Raw genomic sequence first — 16375 nt, forward strand, 5'->3', positions numbered from 1 at the left:
CACCAAATTTTTTTCAAGACTGGTCATAACTTCAAATCAGTTAAATAAAAAGGCAGTTGGATTTATTGAAATAAGAAAAGTAAGACAGATTAGTCCTAACTAATTGCTAGTCTGTGAGACTAGCTGTTAAGAGATCGTCTTAATTGAGCGGCTATGTTTATATGTTCATCTGGGCCACTTCTGCACTGACCAATTCTATTCGTAAAAATAGAATTATAGCCTTTATAATTATTTATAGTTCTAAAAAACATTGATATCACCTTTCTGAATGTGAATATTGTTATCTGATTAACTTTTCTGATCATTACTAGTTTTCTACTCCGTCCTCGTACAGAGGTTTGGCGGACTTTTTATGTGCACGTTGCCTCGTATTTAAGGCCTATTCTATAAAGTTCAGGGTACATTCTCCAGTGCACCGGGAAATACGGTCCCGGCGTAAAGCGAGCGGCGGGTAATTTGACGACGCTCCCTCCGAATCACCGAATGGACGCGCCTGCGCCTCAGCTCTCACCGCACTGGGTCTCGCCGTCTCCGGCTGCATCCCCTCCTCACTCCCTCACTCCGCCGCCTCTCAACACTGACTGTCCACTACAGTCACTCCAGCACCGAGCAACAGGGAGTGTGCGCTTGTGCTTCAAGCTATTATAAACTTAATCTCCGTCGCTTCGGACACGCATCCGCTGCTAAAATCTTCTATCCGCTGCCTTTTCACGATCAACCGAGTCTACCCTTCTGCTATGGAGAGAAAGGTAGGGATGTTCAGTAGCATTACAAACATGTTATTTTGTTCAATGAATACTTATTAAACAACACTGTTTAGCGTCTGCGTTACGTTCTCAATCACTGATGATGTATAATCCGCCCAGCCCATCTCATCACAGGCAGTCAGATTAGTGCGCAGGGGAGTTTTTTTCCGACTGGATCTAGTTTATTTAGCAATGTAAAGAGCATAAAGAGACCGTACGAATGCGCTATATGAACCCAGACAGAATAAACACATCTGTCCTATATGCAGGGCGAAACGCGCACTGCTGCACGTGTTAATCCGCTCTTCTCCATCACTAGTCGGATGAAGGCTTCTTCTTATTTTCCCCATTTGCAGACAGGAGTGCTTTCTTAACCTTGAGAGGTCCAAAGCACCACTTAAGTGTTAGTGGAGATGCTATGAGACATGAGATGCTTCCTGTACTCCTGGCTAATTGTTTGTTGTAGGAGTCGCAAGTGTAAAGCATATACAGATCCGCAAGTCACTTTGTGATGGAGTGCCTGCTGTGTACCTGTTGTAAAATGTGTAGGCATGTGAAAGTGTAAAATACCAATATAGGTGAAGTTGTCCATTTTTTAACCCATTTTCTTATTGCTGTAAGTTTGTTTATTTTAAAATGTTGTTTAAAAATGATACATTTCACACGATTAGCCACAAACGGCTGTAAATAGGTTTTTGTTTATTTTATATTGCGTGGTTGTTATTTCCTATGGAGTTTTGGAGCACAATATGTGTACATGTGTTAACTTTTATGTATTAAACATGTGGCATAATAGTCATGATATCAAAAGGCTTAACCCCTCCCTGCATGTGAAATCCAGGCTGTATGGTCTCAAAATAAAATTATGAGATAAGAAAGTTTGATTTCTACTATTAATTTCTCTATGATTTCAATCTTTGACATGACCTTACATTGTGTAGGGTGAGTTTATGTAATCGCCCCAAAATGAAGTTTGCAGGGTTTCCACAGGCAGGGTCACATTTTTAGGTGTTTTTTGAGTGGGGTGACACAGGTATGAGAGACCCTACGCTCATTAATAAATAGTCCAAATTATTTCACTGCTATTCAGTGACAACTTCGCCTGCATTTCTGTTTCTTGTAGTTCTACCTCAGGTGCTTGGGAATTCTACCCCAAACTTGTTTTTTATACGAGTAGCGTGTAGGCTTATTCAGTAGGTCTGTAAAAGATTAAATCTCTGACGAGACTCTTGCCGCTGGAATGCTGCATCACTTCTGCTTATAGATGCAAACCCCATCAATGACTGTTGATGAACTGCACAGTGAGGGAAATAATTATTTGATTCCCTGCTGAGTTTGTAAGTTTGCCTGCTTACAAAGAAATGAAGGGTCTATCTTTTGTATGGCAGGTTTATTTTAACTGATAGAAACCGAATATCAACTAAACATTTGGGGTATAATGTATACAAAGGTTATAAATTGATTTGCATTTCAGTCAGTGAAATAAGTATTTGATCCCCTACCAACCAGCACAGATTAGTTGTGTGCCTATATGGACCACAGATTAGTCCTGTCTCTTTAAGAAAGTACTCTCAAGGCAGCTTGTTATGTATATAAAAGATCCCTGCCAAATTACAAAAATCATGTTTTTTATTATTTTATCATGTTTTTATTTTGTTTTATTGAATTAGTAAGCTGTATTGTTTGAGTTATTATGGCTTAAATCAAAATGCAATTGGATATTAATTGGAATGCACATTAAAAAAAACAGATTTTAAGTCATTTTGGATTCAAAGTCTTCAGATATTTATTTCACTGAGATTATTGCAAATCAATGTATAACCTTTATATAATACATTTGCTTGCCCTGAATTGTTTTTACAGTTAAAATAAACCTACCATAAAAATGACCCAAGGCAAATTTACAACATCAGCAGGGGATTAAATAATTATTTCCCTCACTGTACATGCAAGGCTAGTGTCTGTAAGAGAAATAACATTTGCAGTAACATTCTCAAATCAACAGGGAGCTGGAAAACATAGTGGTGTTGTGTGAAAAGGGCTGTCTGTACTGTACTGTATGAATGTTTATAAATGTAGTGAATATGGTAAAATGTTAAATGTTAAAATTATGTTTTGCTTTAAATCAAATAACATAAGCAGGATTGATGTATAGAAAATCATAATTTATAGCAAAACAAAGGTGTGTGTATGTGTGTACATTCATGCTGAATGTGGTAACTGTTCGATTTATTTATGGTCTTTAGGTTTTATGTTTCACTTGTGTGCTTTTATTTCATTCAGACTTTAGGGAAGAATTTGATTTCCATGCAATAACTTTGATGGAATGTGTGGCCTCTTTACTGCTTTCCCCACCTAATGCACTTATTCCCGCCATGCATTAAATATAATATCAACATCATAAGATTAATTCATGGCTTTACTCATGCGGACATGACTGTTTGTTTTTCCTTCACTGTTTCATAATTTTCTCAGCTCATTCTTACTATATATTTCTAAAAACATATATTTTTGTGTGAGACAAATAGTAAAATTATGGTTGTTATAGTCTGCAGAATCCTTTATATGTTTTTGCAGAATGAAATGTGGTTTCTCTGTAAGGTACAAGTAAACTAATTTAGTGCCTAAAAGTTACATTATAGCAAATATAGATTTTACGTTTCTCAATAAAATAATGTAATGCAGTAAAAGTATTGTGCATGGCATAGGCAGATTAGTTTCAAATGAGGTCCTTTGTTACCAGGTTTTGCGGTAAAGTACCGAGTTGCAGGTGTCTTTGAGCTCAAGGCCTTGTATTCTCTCTGGAAACCATTCCAGCGGGGCCAGCAACACAGAATGGATCACAGAAGTTCGCTTCACTGCACAACAATCCCATTAGCATTCAAAGACCCACTTTTTCTAGCTGTCACACCTCAAGAGCTTTAGGGAGAATTGGCTCTTTGAGAGTGAGAGTTCAGGCCGAGAGATGAGGGGGTGATTAATAAATGCTTGCTTTCATTCATTCCTTTTCCTGCTTCACTACTTTTGTATTACATTGTACTCTTTTGAATATGTAGAATTAGAATTGTAAATTTTGTGTCTACAATCTTCTTTTTCACCTTTTGGTTGTGTTCCTAGAATATTTGGTTAATTAATTTATATCTTTAATCTGCTTCTAATAGGCTAGTTACATTTTTCTTAAATTACATTTATTTAATAATTGTATTTTATTAACATTTTTAATCATTAAAATTTCATATACACATTATCGAGTACATTCTTAAAAAGAGCAGTGTTTTAAAGGTTCTTTACAGAGATGCCATAGAACAATTTTTGGTTCCACAAAGAACCATTCAGTCAAAAGTTCATTGAAGAACCATCTCTTTCTTTTTTATAATCTTTTTTTAACGACAAATAACTTTTTGTGAAACAGAAAGGTTCTTCAGATGTTAAAGGTTCTTTGTGGAACCAAAAGGTTCTTCCATGGCATCGACCTTTTGAAGCGCCTTTTTTAAAGAGTGTAGGTTACACTTTTTTGCAAAGATATATGGACAATGGAGTACTTCTTTATATGGCTGAACTGGAATGCTTTGGTAGCATTAAGGTAAAACAAGCCTTTGTTAGAGGTAGTGTGTTAACTTGTAGGGGTTTTATTGTAGGGGTACATGTGCTTTTTAATTTTTAATACATTTGCAAAGATTTCAAACAAACTTCTTTCATGTTGTGATTATGGCATATTGTTTGTAGAATTTTTAGGAAAATAATGAATTAAATCCAGATTAGAAGAAGGATGTAACATGACAAAATGTGGAAAAAGTGAAGTGCTGTGAATACTTTCCGGATGCACTGTATGACATTGTATTTCTGTACTTTATACACTCCCCAACGTCCCAACTTGTTTAGAAAAGATTTGTATAATTCTGGATCCATGTGTCGTCAAAGGAGTCCTATTCCTTTTATTTGCCATTCTCCCGGAAAAGCACGGCAAGGCGAAAGAAAGAGCCCGCCTATGAGCCGACAAGCGAGACCCGCTTACCTTCACGATTATCTGCACTGGCTGCGCTGCAGCTCGTTACTCTTGCGATAGTGAAGTTTAGATGTGTCTGTTCGTGGCATTTCAGTGATGGATGTTATATAAACGGTGGATATAATGCTGGATTTGGAGATCGTTTGAAACTGATAGATGGCACGGTCCCAGTGCTAAAAGATGCCGGACATGAAGTGCACAGGGTAAGACAAACTAATACATACGTCTGTTTTGTTGGCAATCGGTATAATGCCGTGCATAATGTATAAAACACAAAGAGATTAATGTGATGATGTGTTGCTTGCTCGTGCTGTAGTTCCATTCCACTCTCCCCATTAGTCCCACCTCTAGCAGCTTGTGTTTTTACGGAAATAATGTGCACTCAAGATTAATGTGATACGCGATCTTTAATAAACTATTGTCTTTTGTAAGGATGGGCATTTTGATCATGGGCATTGCTGTCTGATAGTAGTGGTCTCACCTGATATTTTGTGTCTAAATATACTGGTGTGGAGCAGGGCGAGCGTTTTTAATACATTCTTATGAACTTGAGTGCACGCACGTTCACGTTACGGTGCAAATACAACACTAGAACCCACTCATTATAGTAGTAGATTTGTATGTTTTGTATGCAGTTTGGCACTGCACATTTTGCACTTGACCATATTTTTGTGATGTTTATCAAAGTAAAACCAGGCATCTCTGTCTGTGCGCTTTTAACATGCTCTTCTATGCTCCGGATTTGACTCAAACACTGCAACCACTCAAATCTCAGGGTACAACTCGAAATGCCAGCATTAACCAACGAGAAAGAAAGAATAAAAAATACCAATTTATAAACCCAAACGATCATCGTTTTCATCATTCGTACTCGTGCCCATCTCTAGTCTTTTGTTGGTATGGATTATAGTTTGGGTATGTGTCTAAAAACTTTTCATTTATCCCCACCTAATCAGGACCCAGGGAACAAGTTAAGTTATTTTTCATGAAGCTTTAACCTTTTTTGCGCATATTCAAGCTTATCTTGTTAGTTTTACAACTAGCAGTCCACCGGAGATTAAGCATAAAGAAAACTGTTTGTCGTCGCTGGTTATACAGTATGCGTAAGTGTTTATGTAGAAACGCTGGAGAGAACACCGTGAGAAGGCTCATGTTATGTGTCAGGTGTGTGTTCAAGCAGCATTTGCTAACGTTTGCCACAGTTAGTACATAGGCATAAGATGTAAAGTTATTCTCACTCAGTTTGTCTTGACCATACACGCTTGGCTTCTTTCTCTACGTGGTATGTGTGGATGTCAGACCACTTAACTGGAAGTAACGTAATCATGACAGTTCTTCCATCCATTGAGTACTGGTCGCAGGGCCGGCTTGTGGGGTTGTGGGGCCCTATAGGCAAAATCATAAATATAGGCCCACTAGTGTAAAAATGGTCATAGCACTGCAGTTTGACAAGTGAAAATAAAACCCACAAAGATGACATTTTATATATTTACTTGTAGAGGTGTTTTTTTAAGTGTAATATAGTAAACAAAGCTGTTATAGTGCAACAGTTGTATATATAACAGATTTAAATAAAGATAAGTTAAGACAAGGAGTACATTTATTCTTAAATAATTACTATATTTCTGAATTAAAACAATACGGAACAATAAAAACATTGTAGAACAACAAGATATAACGCAAATACATCATAAATATAAAACATGTATATTAAGTCACATCCTGGTATATGTATCAGCATCTTCTAGGGTTACTTTACCAAAAAAGTTACATTTATGGTCATTCCGATCCAAACCCATACTAACTGCATTCTGTGAAAATTATTAATAAAATGTTTGAGCAATGCTGCACTTAACAGAGGGCATGTAAACAATAACTTTTATTGCCATTAAAGGGATAGTTCACCCAAAACATCTAAATTCTGTAATGATTTCCTTAACCTAAAGTTCTTCCAAACCTTTATACATTTCTTTGTTCCGTTGAACACTGAAATAAAAATGGAAGAATGTTAGCAATTTTCAGTTGTGGGACATAATTTACTACCATAGTAGAAATAATATTGCATATGTTTTGTTCTGTTGAACACAAAATTCTATATTTCGAAGGATTTAGGAACGTAAACAGTTCTGGGGTATTTTTGACTACCTTTTTAGTTTTTCCTACTATGGTAGTCAATGATGAACTGAAAATTACTAACATTCTTCCAAATATTTTTCTCCGTGTTCAACAGAACAAAGACATGTATACAGGTTTGGAAAAACTTGAGGGTGAGTAAATGATGACAGATAATTTTAGATTTTTGAGTGAACTATCCCTTTACTGAACTATCTTTTAAGATTGAAAGAAATCTTTAACCGGGAATTGTGGAAACAGTATTTTTATTCTTAATAAATACAACTACATGCTTTCTGCAGTTGAATATAAGTAAAAAGTAATATGTCACACTTAAAGGGGTAGAACTAAATTGTTACGTTTTGCATTTTAATAGGTAGTCAAATAAGACCACCCCATATTGATTTATGAAAATCTGATTAAAGTTATGATCGTGGGGCCTGTTTCAGTAAGGAGGATTAGTGAAAACTCTGAGTATATTAAACCTAAATGAGGGAAACTATGGGATTTCCGTTTCAGAATGCGAGGTATGTCAAACCCGAGAAAGTGGGGTAACTCAATGCCATTTTTAAAAGAGAGGTATCTTATACTCAGAGTCAGTAACCATAGTAACTGAACCTAACCTGGTCGGGAGCAGGTTTTCTTCCAAAGTTTCTTTCGATCTCCTGCCCCTTTTTAAAGCGCAAGTGTTGTACCACATTCATTCATTCATGGCACACATTTTGATCACACAGAGACCATCTCAGTGACAAAAATGTCATATGTGAAGAGGCTGCATTAATTTATACAGATGTACTTTGATTTCAGTAGAGCAATTTATGACCCGAGAGGAATTGTTTCATTTCCCTGTGCAATTTTTTTAAACTGTATAATTTTTCTTTACAGTGAAGATATATCAAAACATCTCATCCATCCTTACATTAACAACATCAGCCATCGTGGCCGTGTATAACATCAGAGCATTTTATTTCCCTTACATGTTCTCACAAAGTTTTCTATGGAGGATAAGAAATGACTTGATAAAGTGTATAAATAAAGTGCATGATAAAGAAATTAATAAATGCAGAAATTTTGCGATAAAGGTCAAATGATATTAATTTAGGCGTGCAGCTATTCCTACCAAAATGTGCTTTGAGCAGGGATCGAATCGATGATCAGTTTGACTTTGATACAAAAGTCTGACATCTCACACTCATCAGAGCACTGATAAAGAGCTTCTATTTTTTATTATTCGGTTTCATTCATTTATTTATTCATTTACTGATTAATTTGTTGGTTTATTGGAACATTTATTAATTTAAACATAAGTCATTTTCAGCACATTAAAAAAATCACTTAATGCAGAGCGGAAAGTGTGCCTCGCTCTCAAGCGCTTTCTGCCGCCATGTTACTTTTTTGGTGCCGTTGCCATGTTGAATTGTAATATGGGATCTCCATTGATCATGGCTTGTCGAAGTAAGCTTACCGAGAGTTGATAGATCTAACTCTACTAGTGAAAGTGACCTATTTTGTCAGTTATGGAGAACCATACCTGAAATGTGCCCTCTGCATTTAACCCATCCAGAGAGTAGTGAACACACGCACAGCAAGTCGTGAACACACGTACATCCGGAGCAGTGGGCTGCTATCACTGCAGCGCCCGGGGAGCAAGTAAGGGGATCGAACTGGCAACTTTCTGGTCACGAGTCCGACTCTCTAACCATTAGGCCACGACTGCCTATACTAACTAACTCTATATATGGTTTTCCCTGATTTCATAGCAGTTCTCTCATCTGATGTGTATTAATTGAGTTTCCACCAAAATGAAAGCCCACCACTGCCTTAGTATTATTTACGCATCTCTTAAAATCTTGGACTCATTAAGAGCTTATTTGTGAGGTAGAGCAGACAGGTGAATTGCAGTGTGATTTCTGACAGAGTAGTGTGGGGCGGTGCTCCATGCACCCAATCTGAGTTATTTTTCGTCGTCTCTGAGACAGACTGTCTGGCTTAGACAGAGCTGACCCATTTTTACAGGGGAAACGCTCAATATCCTATTTGGTACTCCAGCCCCACCCACCCAAGTCAGCAAGAGAGACAAGAGTCAGGGTTAGCTTGGTATTGTTAATCTGCACTGAATTAGCACATTTTATAGCATTTGAATAGAAAGCTTAGATTTGTCCTTCATTCACTGGCCTCATTCTGTCCATTCTCTTTTCCGCCTACATAAATACACAGTACACATGGTGATACTGAAGGATGTGTTATAGAGAACAGTATTTGTTTTGTGGGTCAGTAAGAATCACAGATAGGTAAAAGATGGAAATAAGAGAATCACAATATGCTATTTGTTATATAGCACAGTGAAGTACCAGCGCTGTTGAAATAGATGCGACTTAGATGTTAGTTTATTTAAAAATGAAAATTATATTGTCCCGCTCAATGTTGGTAACCGAACAGTGACGGTACCCATTCACTTGCATTAGTTTTGTGTCCATACAATAGAAATGAATGGGTACCGGTGTAATTCGGTTTACCACGTTCTTCAAAATATCTAATTTGGTCATACAGGCTTGAAAGCTTCTCTTCAAAGCCACACCTCGTAATGCCATCCCGTAACCTTCTAGGGTCTGCTTTGTGCAATGAAAATATGTCTGTGGTATGGCACATTGATAAGAGTGAGTGTTCTTATTGGGAGGCAGATACAGACCTCTGCAGGACAAACCTAAAACTGCAGCTTGAGGTCAAACTGTCCCGCCCTACAATAGACACAATCTCTGCTCACTCCTTACAAGCCCCCCACCCCCTTCACCTCCCAGTCAATGGGACCTGAGCATTTGGCAGAGCTGTAATGGGAAATGGGAGACTTAGGGGGACTCAAGGGGGTACTAAGACCTGCAGATTTTTTCAGCACTGACTAGATGCTTTCACAGAACTGACTCCTGTAATAGTGTAATCAAAAGTGCTCACAATGGTAACGGGTCACAGGAAGAAAAGCTTTGTGTGGTTAATTCAAAGAGCTTGATTGTATGTCTGTTTTCTATACTGGGTGTTGGATTGACAACATTTTTTAATCTATTTTGCAGTTTTCATGCTTTTAAAAGGGATTCTGCATGTCATAATTTACTCACCCTTAGACTTTGGCAGTAAATGGGGGATGAGATCTGTTGGGTTACTGACATTCTTCCAAATATTTTCCTTTGTGTTTAGAAGAACAAGAAATGTATACAGGTTTTAAACAACCTAGCGGGAAAAGGATGGCAGAATTTTCATTATTGGGTGAATTCTCCCGTTAACTGTGCACACTGAAAGTTATAAGTGTAATCTTTTAATGTAATGAAACATTTTTTAAATCAAAGTAACCATTTCCCGCAATTACACATTCAAATGGGTGAACTTTGTGTTAATTGTTCTGCTGAAAGTTTTTTTTTATTCTCTCAAATTAGATTATTATTAGACTAAACCCAGTTTTGCATCAGTATGTTTTTGTTCATGTAACCATTCGTCACTCTAGGATGTTTTATGTATGCCAAGATGGATCAGAATTTTGTTAAAAGCTTTGTTATCTTGGTCTCATCTTACCGCAAAATCACTTCCCACATCACTTTTGGATGATTATGATAATAAGGCCGAAAGTTTTGATACATGACCCTCTCTAGCAGCTTTACAAGGATTGAATAAACACTGAGTGCATGTGCATCCAAACACTTATTGTTTTTCCTAATATAGGCATATTGTTTTCCTTGATCTTTAATTTGTCTGGAATGCTTATTAATCTTCATATTGAAAGTTCTCCAGATTCATAACCTAAATATTGATCCTTTAACTTTTCTGCCAGACACTGCGGTAGTTAATTCGGTTATTCACAGGTTAAGGCCAATAGTTTGACAGTTATGTCCTTGTTACGGCAATTTTTCTTCAATTGTGACCTGTGTGACCATTATGCAAGCAGCAAATTACATTTTTTTATAAGGACTTCTTGAAAAGCATTGTTAAAATACATTTCAGTGCTCAGAAATACAAATCGCGGGTATCTACATTTGATAAAACTGATGCTGGAAGAAGTAACTGGAATGCAAACAAATCCCACGTTGAAAGCATTAACAATTTGTACTGTAGACTATCTGTGCTATCTGGGTTCATGAAAGGCAGTTGGATCTATTTAGAGACCTCTCAATGCAGAGAGGTGAGAGGTTAAGATTGTGAAGTTGCACATAAGCTGGTGACCTCTCGAAACAGTGAACATTCATTCATGTGTGAAACGGCTTGACAGATCTTCCCAATTTCCCAAATCTGAAGTTTTCAAGTGTGAAGGCTATGATTTAGAATTGATCACTTCTGAGTTGTCATTCAAAGGACCTCATGAATAATTCATTGATCAGTGCTGTTTTCAAATTAGTGATGGCTTGACAGGAAATGTTGTGGCCATTGACTTTTCCACAAAGCTTTTTGGACAATCGGTTGTTTATTATTTAAAAATGTTCTCATTTCATTTAAAAGGATATTGGAGAAACATCAAACGGGGACTCATCCTCAACATTTATTAAGATTTATGGACAACAAATATATGGGCTTTTCAATTGGCCAATCATTAAAATATTAGCTCATGGTTATAGCCTTGCAAGTACTATTAGTTAACCTGATGAACAAGACTTTAGAGAGATCATACCCTTACTTTTAAAAGTAGGAATGCTAAATTGTTCAGGGTTGAACAATAGAAAGGAATAAAGACAAAATATTTTCCTCATCTTTCAGTTGAAAACAAAATAACCTGCAAAGCCACTGCAGATGAGGGATAGTTTCCTGAAGAATTAGACACCTTTAGTAATGCTGTACACAATGTAACAATGCTTTAAGGAATTCACAAATCTTGCGGACCTAGATTTGATAAAATATTTATTGAACATTATCTTTTGTAAAACAAAAGAATAGACCTGTTAGCAAGGCTGAATAATGACTAGAAGTGCAAATGGAATTGCATTTGTGTAATTTGGTTTTCCAGTATTTGTAATACAAGGAATACAGAGACATTCAACCAATAAAAATATCAACCGTAACGGGCTAATTTTCATTGGCCATGGGAAACATAACAGGTGGCATGAAGACAATATGTTGGTACTTCTGTGCTTTGTGCATTTTAGGCCAGGGCCTCACCACAAGATATTCAGGCCCATTTCTACCCTTCTGACAGTCCTAGGTTGAATCCTGCTAGCGTGTGACGGAAATGTAACGCCTCTTACCCTATTTGGAACATCAGGTTAAAAAGCAATTGTACTGACAGGTACGTCCTCCTTAATGGCATATACATTTGGGTGGTCTTAGTCACATCATACCACAAACTGACGTAGATTTGTGGGGGTGTGGTTACAGGAGGCGTTTCAGGCAGGTCTGGGGATCATTCGCCTTTAGATAGAAAGCATCTTTTGTTCCAACACTTTAATTTTTGCAATTTTACATGTCCAATACATGCATAGGTATATTATAAAACACCAAAGACTCAAGAAAACATGTATTTGCGCTATATGACCCCTTTAATATTCTTTTTTAATTACTGTCAAGACATAAATACATGATTATTTGAGTTGCATTAAAATGATGTCTAGTGCCGTGCCACCTTGAATGCTTTAGACGACGATGCTGCAAGAACAATTTCTCAACGATAAAATCCCATGAAAAGTCATACGTAAACATTTGTTTATATTAAACAGGTATATAATAAACATAGCCTACAGTGAAATAATAAAAAAAATTATATGAAATCTCGAGAGAATTTGCAAGATTTCCTGTCTTCACAGTCAGGATTGAAAATCCCCTCATGCTTGTGGTCTTTCACAGTTTAAAACTCTTATAACATTTAAAAAATGTAGGTGTGACCCCAGCTTTAATTGTTTTTGGAAATACTTCAGACAATTCTCTAAAGAATAAAAAAAATGTAATGTTACCGTTTTATTTGCCAGAATTTTTTTTATATGGTTGAAAAATGTTAAATAACAATTGTAAATGTCAGGTGTAACCTAAATAGAAAAATATGCCATTTTACTTTTATGAAACGTATATTGCCACTTTTACGGTATTTTTTACAACAGTGTACCCTTTAGTTTAAATTTAAATTAGATTTAATTGAAGCAAACTGACGATTACACAGTTGATATGACAGATATGGTCAGAATCAACATTTAATGCTCTGTGAGCCTGTTTTATTTGCACATCAGCCTGCAAACTGCTGCTGCTTTGAGGAACCTCCCTCTCTTTTTTTGAGAATGAGCAGCATATTCCAAGCCTTGCTGTGTAGGACTGCAGCAGAGGATGGGAGAGAGAGAGAGAGCAGTAGTGAACGTAGAAGAGGAGGGGTTTGGATAGCGGCGAGACGAACTACGCCGCAGCAGGCTGCGACCGACCAGTCAGCGAGCATTCCCTTATCTACCAATGGAATGCAACAGCTGCTGCAGCCTGTGAGTGTGTGTGTTTTTGTGCAAACGTGTTTGTTAAAGGGGGAGGGGGCGGTCGCGGTGGGCCGGCAGGAACCCCCCTGAAAGACCCCCGACTCTCAACCCCCCACGTTCTCGCTCAGCCGGGCTCCTGAAGAGCAGTGCAACCAAACATAAGTGTGAGCGACTCGACAGGGCAGCACACTCCAAACACATAGAGTGAGAGAGAGATAGCGAGAGAGGAGAGCAGAAAGTAAGGGAAGTGGAGCAGGGAGCCTTGAAGGGAGGTTGAGGAGGTGAGCGACGGGTGAAAAGGAAGAGAGGCGAGGGAAAGACAAAAGAGAGAGAGAGAGAAACGGTGAGGAGAGCGAGAGCGGAGGCAGACGAGAGGGAAATGGCTTCGGAGGAGACCGCAGGAGGAGCTCGTAAAGCCACCAAGAGTAAACTATTTGAGTTCCTCGTTCATGGAGTGGTACGTACCCTCTCTGTGTGCGTGTGTGTGTGTGTGCGTGTGCAGGAGCTCTGCCCCAGACGCCCATGTGTTTGAGTGATAGCAATGAACGGTGACCATGTGAAGGTTATTTCTAGTCCTCCGGATCCCGGCTGTGCGCTGCTCTTCTTTTTAAAGCGGAGAGAGAATGAGGGGTGGGAAACGAGGGAGGCGAGCATGTGTCCGCATGTGGGAAAAAGAGAAAAGGATCAAAGAAAGCAAAAGAAAGGCTAAAGGTAGCCACTTTGGTCATTGAAGGCTGCATGCATTTGGCAGCATGCCTAAGGTGACGAGCGTTTTCATTCAAAACAGAAGCCGCTCTGTGACGACAGGGGAGAATTATTCTTCTCTTTAGGACACGTTGAGCGCTTTCTTGATTACATCTGTGTAGGTTTTCACACGTGTGATATTTCAAATGTGAGCGTTTTCCGTGAATTGCTTAGCTGCTTGTAAAGTCAATGGCTGTATTAGTCATAGTACTAGAAATAATAATACAGAAAGTCATTTTCTTTATGACATTATTCATGGTTTGATGCAGAATAAACAAGACAAATCCACTTATTGTCTGAACCTTTGTTTACAAAGAGTAGCAGTTTAATCTTTTATTTATGATTGGCAGGGCTTTGTCTAGCCAGAGCTTTAGAGAGAAAATTTATTTTGAAGTAAAAAAGCCTCTTTATTGAACAAGAATAATGCATAGCTCAACACTACATACATTTTATACTGGCTGAATATAAAAAAAAGAGGTTCATTGATCGGTGGCCAGGTTTGGCTGTTTTTTACTACTTTGATTTGAACCGTGGCCTTTGTATGGCAATTATTGCTTCATTTCACACAGAGATAAGTCTTTTTTTGTTTAATATAATTTGTTTGTATATACGCCTTTATTCAATGAAATGAAAGTAATCATGGGCGGCCATCGTGAACTTGTGTAGATCATTAACGTCTTAAAGGCATTCTGCAACCCGCCTCCGTTTTAATGAACTGCTTTGAGCTGTAACTTTTTAACACCGCTCATGCGTAATAAAGCGCATAGTTTGTGTATCTGAGAAGTGGGTTGTGTTCCAGAAGAACAACATGCTGAGTTTGGATGATGAATGAAGGAAATGATGGCGTTTGCCTCTGCAGACTAATTAACCTTGGCAAAGCACTGATTGTTCCTGGGCAAACGTTTCCCACACCTTATTTTGGCTTCCTCTCCTTTACTGTCTTCTGCTGTGACTGTGGCGTTCTCTTCACCTTCTCTAATACTTTTGTCTGCACTTACACGTTCTTCTGGATACCTCAGATTCACCTTTGCTTTTGTTACTGGTCTGATGCAAAGCATATGAATGTTGTTATGTGCCCTTAAAATTATTGCATCGCAAGTCTGACCAGAGAAATTCTGCTTGTTTGAGCTAAAAGAATGTGGTGGTTCAGCCTTGTTCCCAAGGCAAGGAACAGTATGTGCACATCAAGGTTTGCAATTAAGTCACAGTTTGAGCAGCCACCAGTTTGTACGAAATGAATTTTAAAGTTCTATTTTTGGTTCTGTATCAAAGAAAATCTGTCGCCGATAACGCATCGCCTGTTCCACGTTGTTACCGTTTTTTTAATCTACTGTATGTAAAATGAGGGGAAGGTTGAGTATATTTTCCTCCCTGTGATAAATCACCGAGTGCTGGCGTTTCGTTCGCTTTGTGCATATAATTTTCGGTTAGGTGTTGTGTTTAGATTTGGTGTCACTCTATCAGTGTTTCCCCAGGGTAATGTACTGGTGTGATCTATTATATTAGCCATGCGTTGGCTCTTTTGTTCATTTTCTTGCAGGCGCCCAGTCTTGGTTAATAACAGAGCCACTCTTACTGTGTAACTCTGTGGATAAATAAAGATGACCTGCAGGTCATGTCACTCTCGGAGTGGAAACTCTCATTCCAGTTAGTTCTCTACTAAATTTCTACCATGGTAAAATACTGTTGAGAAACATATAAGGATTATACCCTCAAGGTTAATAAAATAAAGACAAAATTACAGTTCGAAGTCAGCCGTCACTTTGAATATCACCCCATTTTGTGCGTTGGTTCAAACAACAAAGAGTCGCAATATGATTTTGTATAGTAATACAAAGAAAGTAATCAAACTTGGATTTAAAAATTTACATTTGTTCCAGACATGCAAAAATGTATTTCATGGGCAGGGCACGAGTGAGGTAATGTGGCTATAGAGGTCTGTCCAGATGTCAGATGCACATTTGTCATATAAACAGCAATCAAAGAAGCTCCAGACATACATTCGTGTACTCAAGCTAGATAATGTGTTTATCCTGGGGCTTGAGCAATTCACTCAAAGTTGATAGACAGCTCAAGCACTTCCAATCTCTTTGAAGTGATAATCCACACGATGTGACTGCTGAAAAATGTTTTCTGTCCTAGCTGCTTTTAAATTCATATTCAAAGTGATTGGTGAACAAAGCAGTCAGCACGGGACAATAGTTGTTTGAAACTATTTTAAGTGTTCGATTTCACATTTAGGGACAAGGTTTTTGTTGTGTTGTATTTATCGGCGAGTCCAAATAAATGTACTCTTTCATTTCACTTTATAAAACTAAAAATTCTGATGGAATAAGAAACGTTCA

The 16375-nt window shown here is 37.8% G+C and overlaps 1 protein-coding gene across 4 annotated transcripts in view; it reads left to right on the forward strand.

The window, feature by feature from the left end:
- The first annotated feature begins 398 nt into the window (after positions 1 to 398).
- The window catches only part of smarcd3b (SWI/SNF related BAF chromatin remodeling complex subunit D3b), a 31978-nt gene continuing 16001 nt past the window's right edge, over positions 399 to 16375 (forward strand). The window contains exon 1 of one of the 4 annotated variants that reach the window (XM_079458293.1): positions 399 to 749. In XM_079458293.1, the coding sequence (XP_079314419.1) occupies positions 738 to 749 (12 nt within the window). In that variant the 5' untranslated portion in view covers positions 399 to 737. Of the gene's footprint in view, positions 750 to 13416; positions 13744 to 16375 lie in introns of those variants that run through there. The other 3 variants (XM_079458290.1, XM_079458292.1, XM_079458289.1) reach the window with 3 other exon arrangements.

This window comes from Barbatula barbatula (assembly GCF_947034865.1).
Source record: "Barbatula barbatula genome assembly, chromosome: 1".
Taxonomy (NCBI): Eukaryota; Metazoa; Chordata; class Actinopteri; order Cypriniformes; family Nemacheilidae; genus Barbatula; species Barbatula barbatula.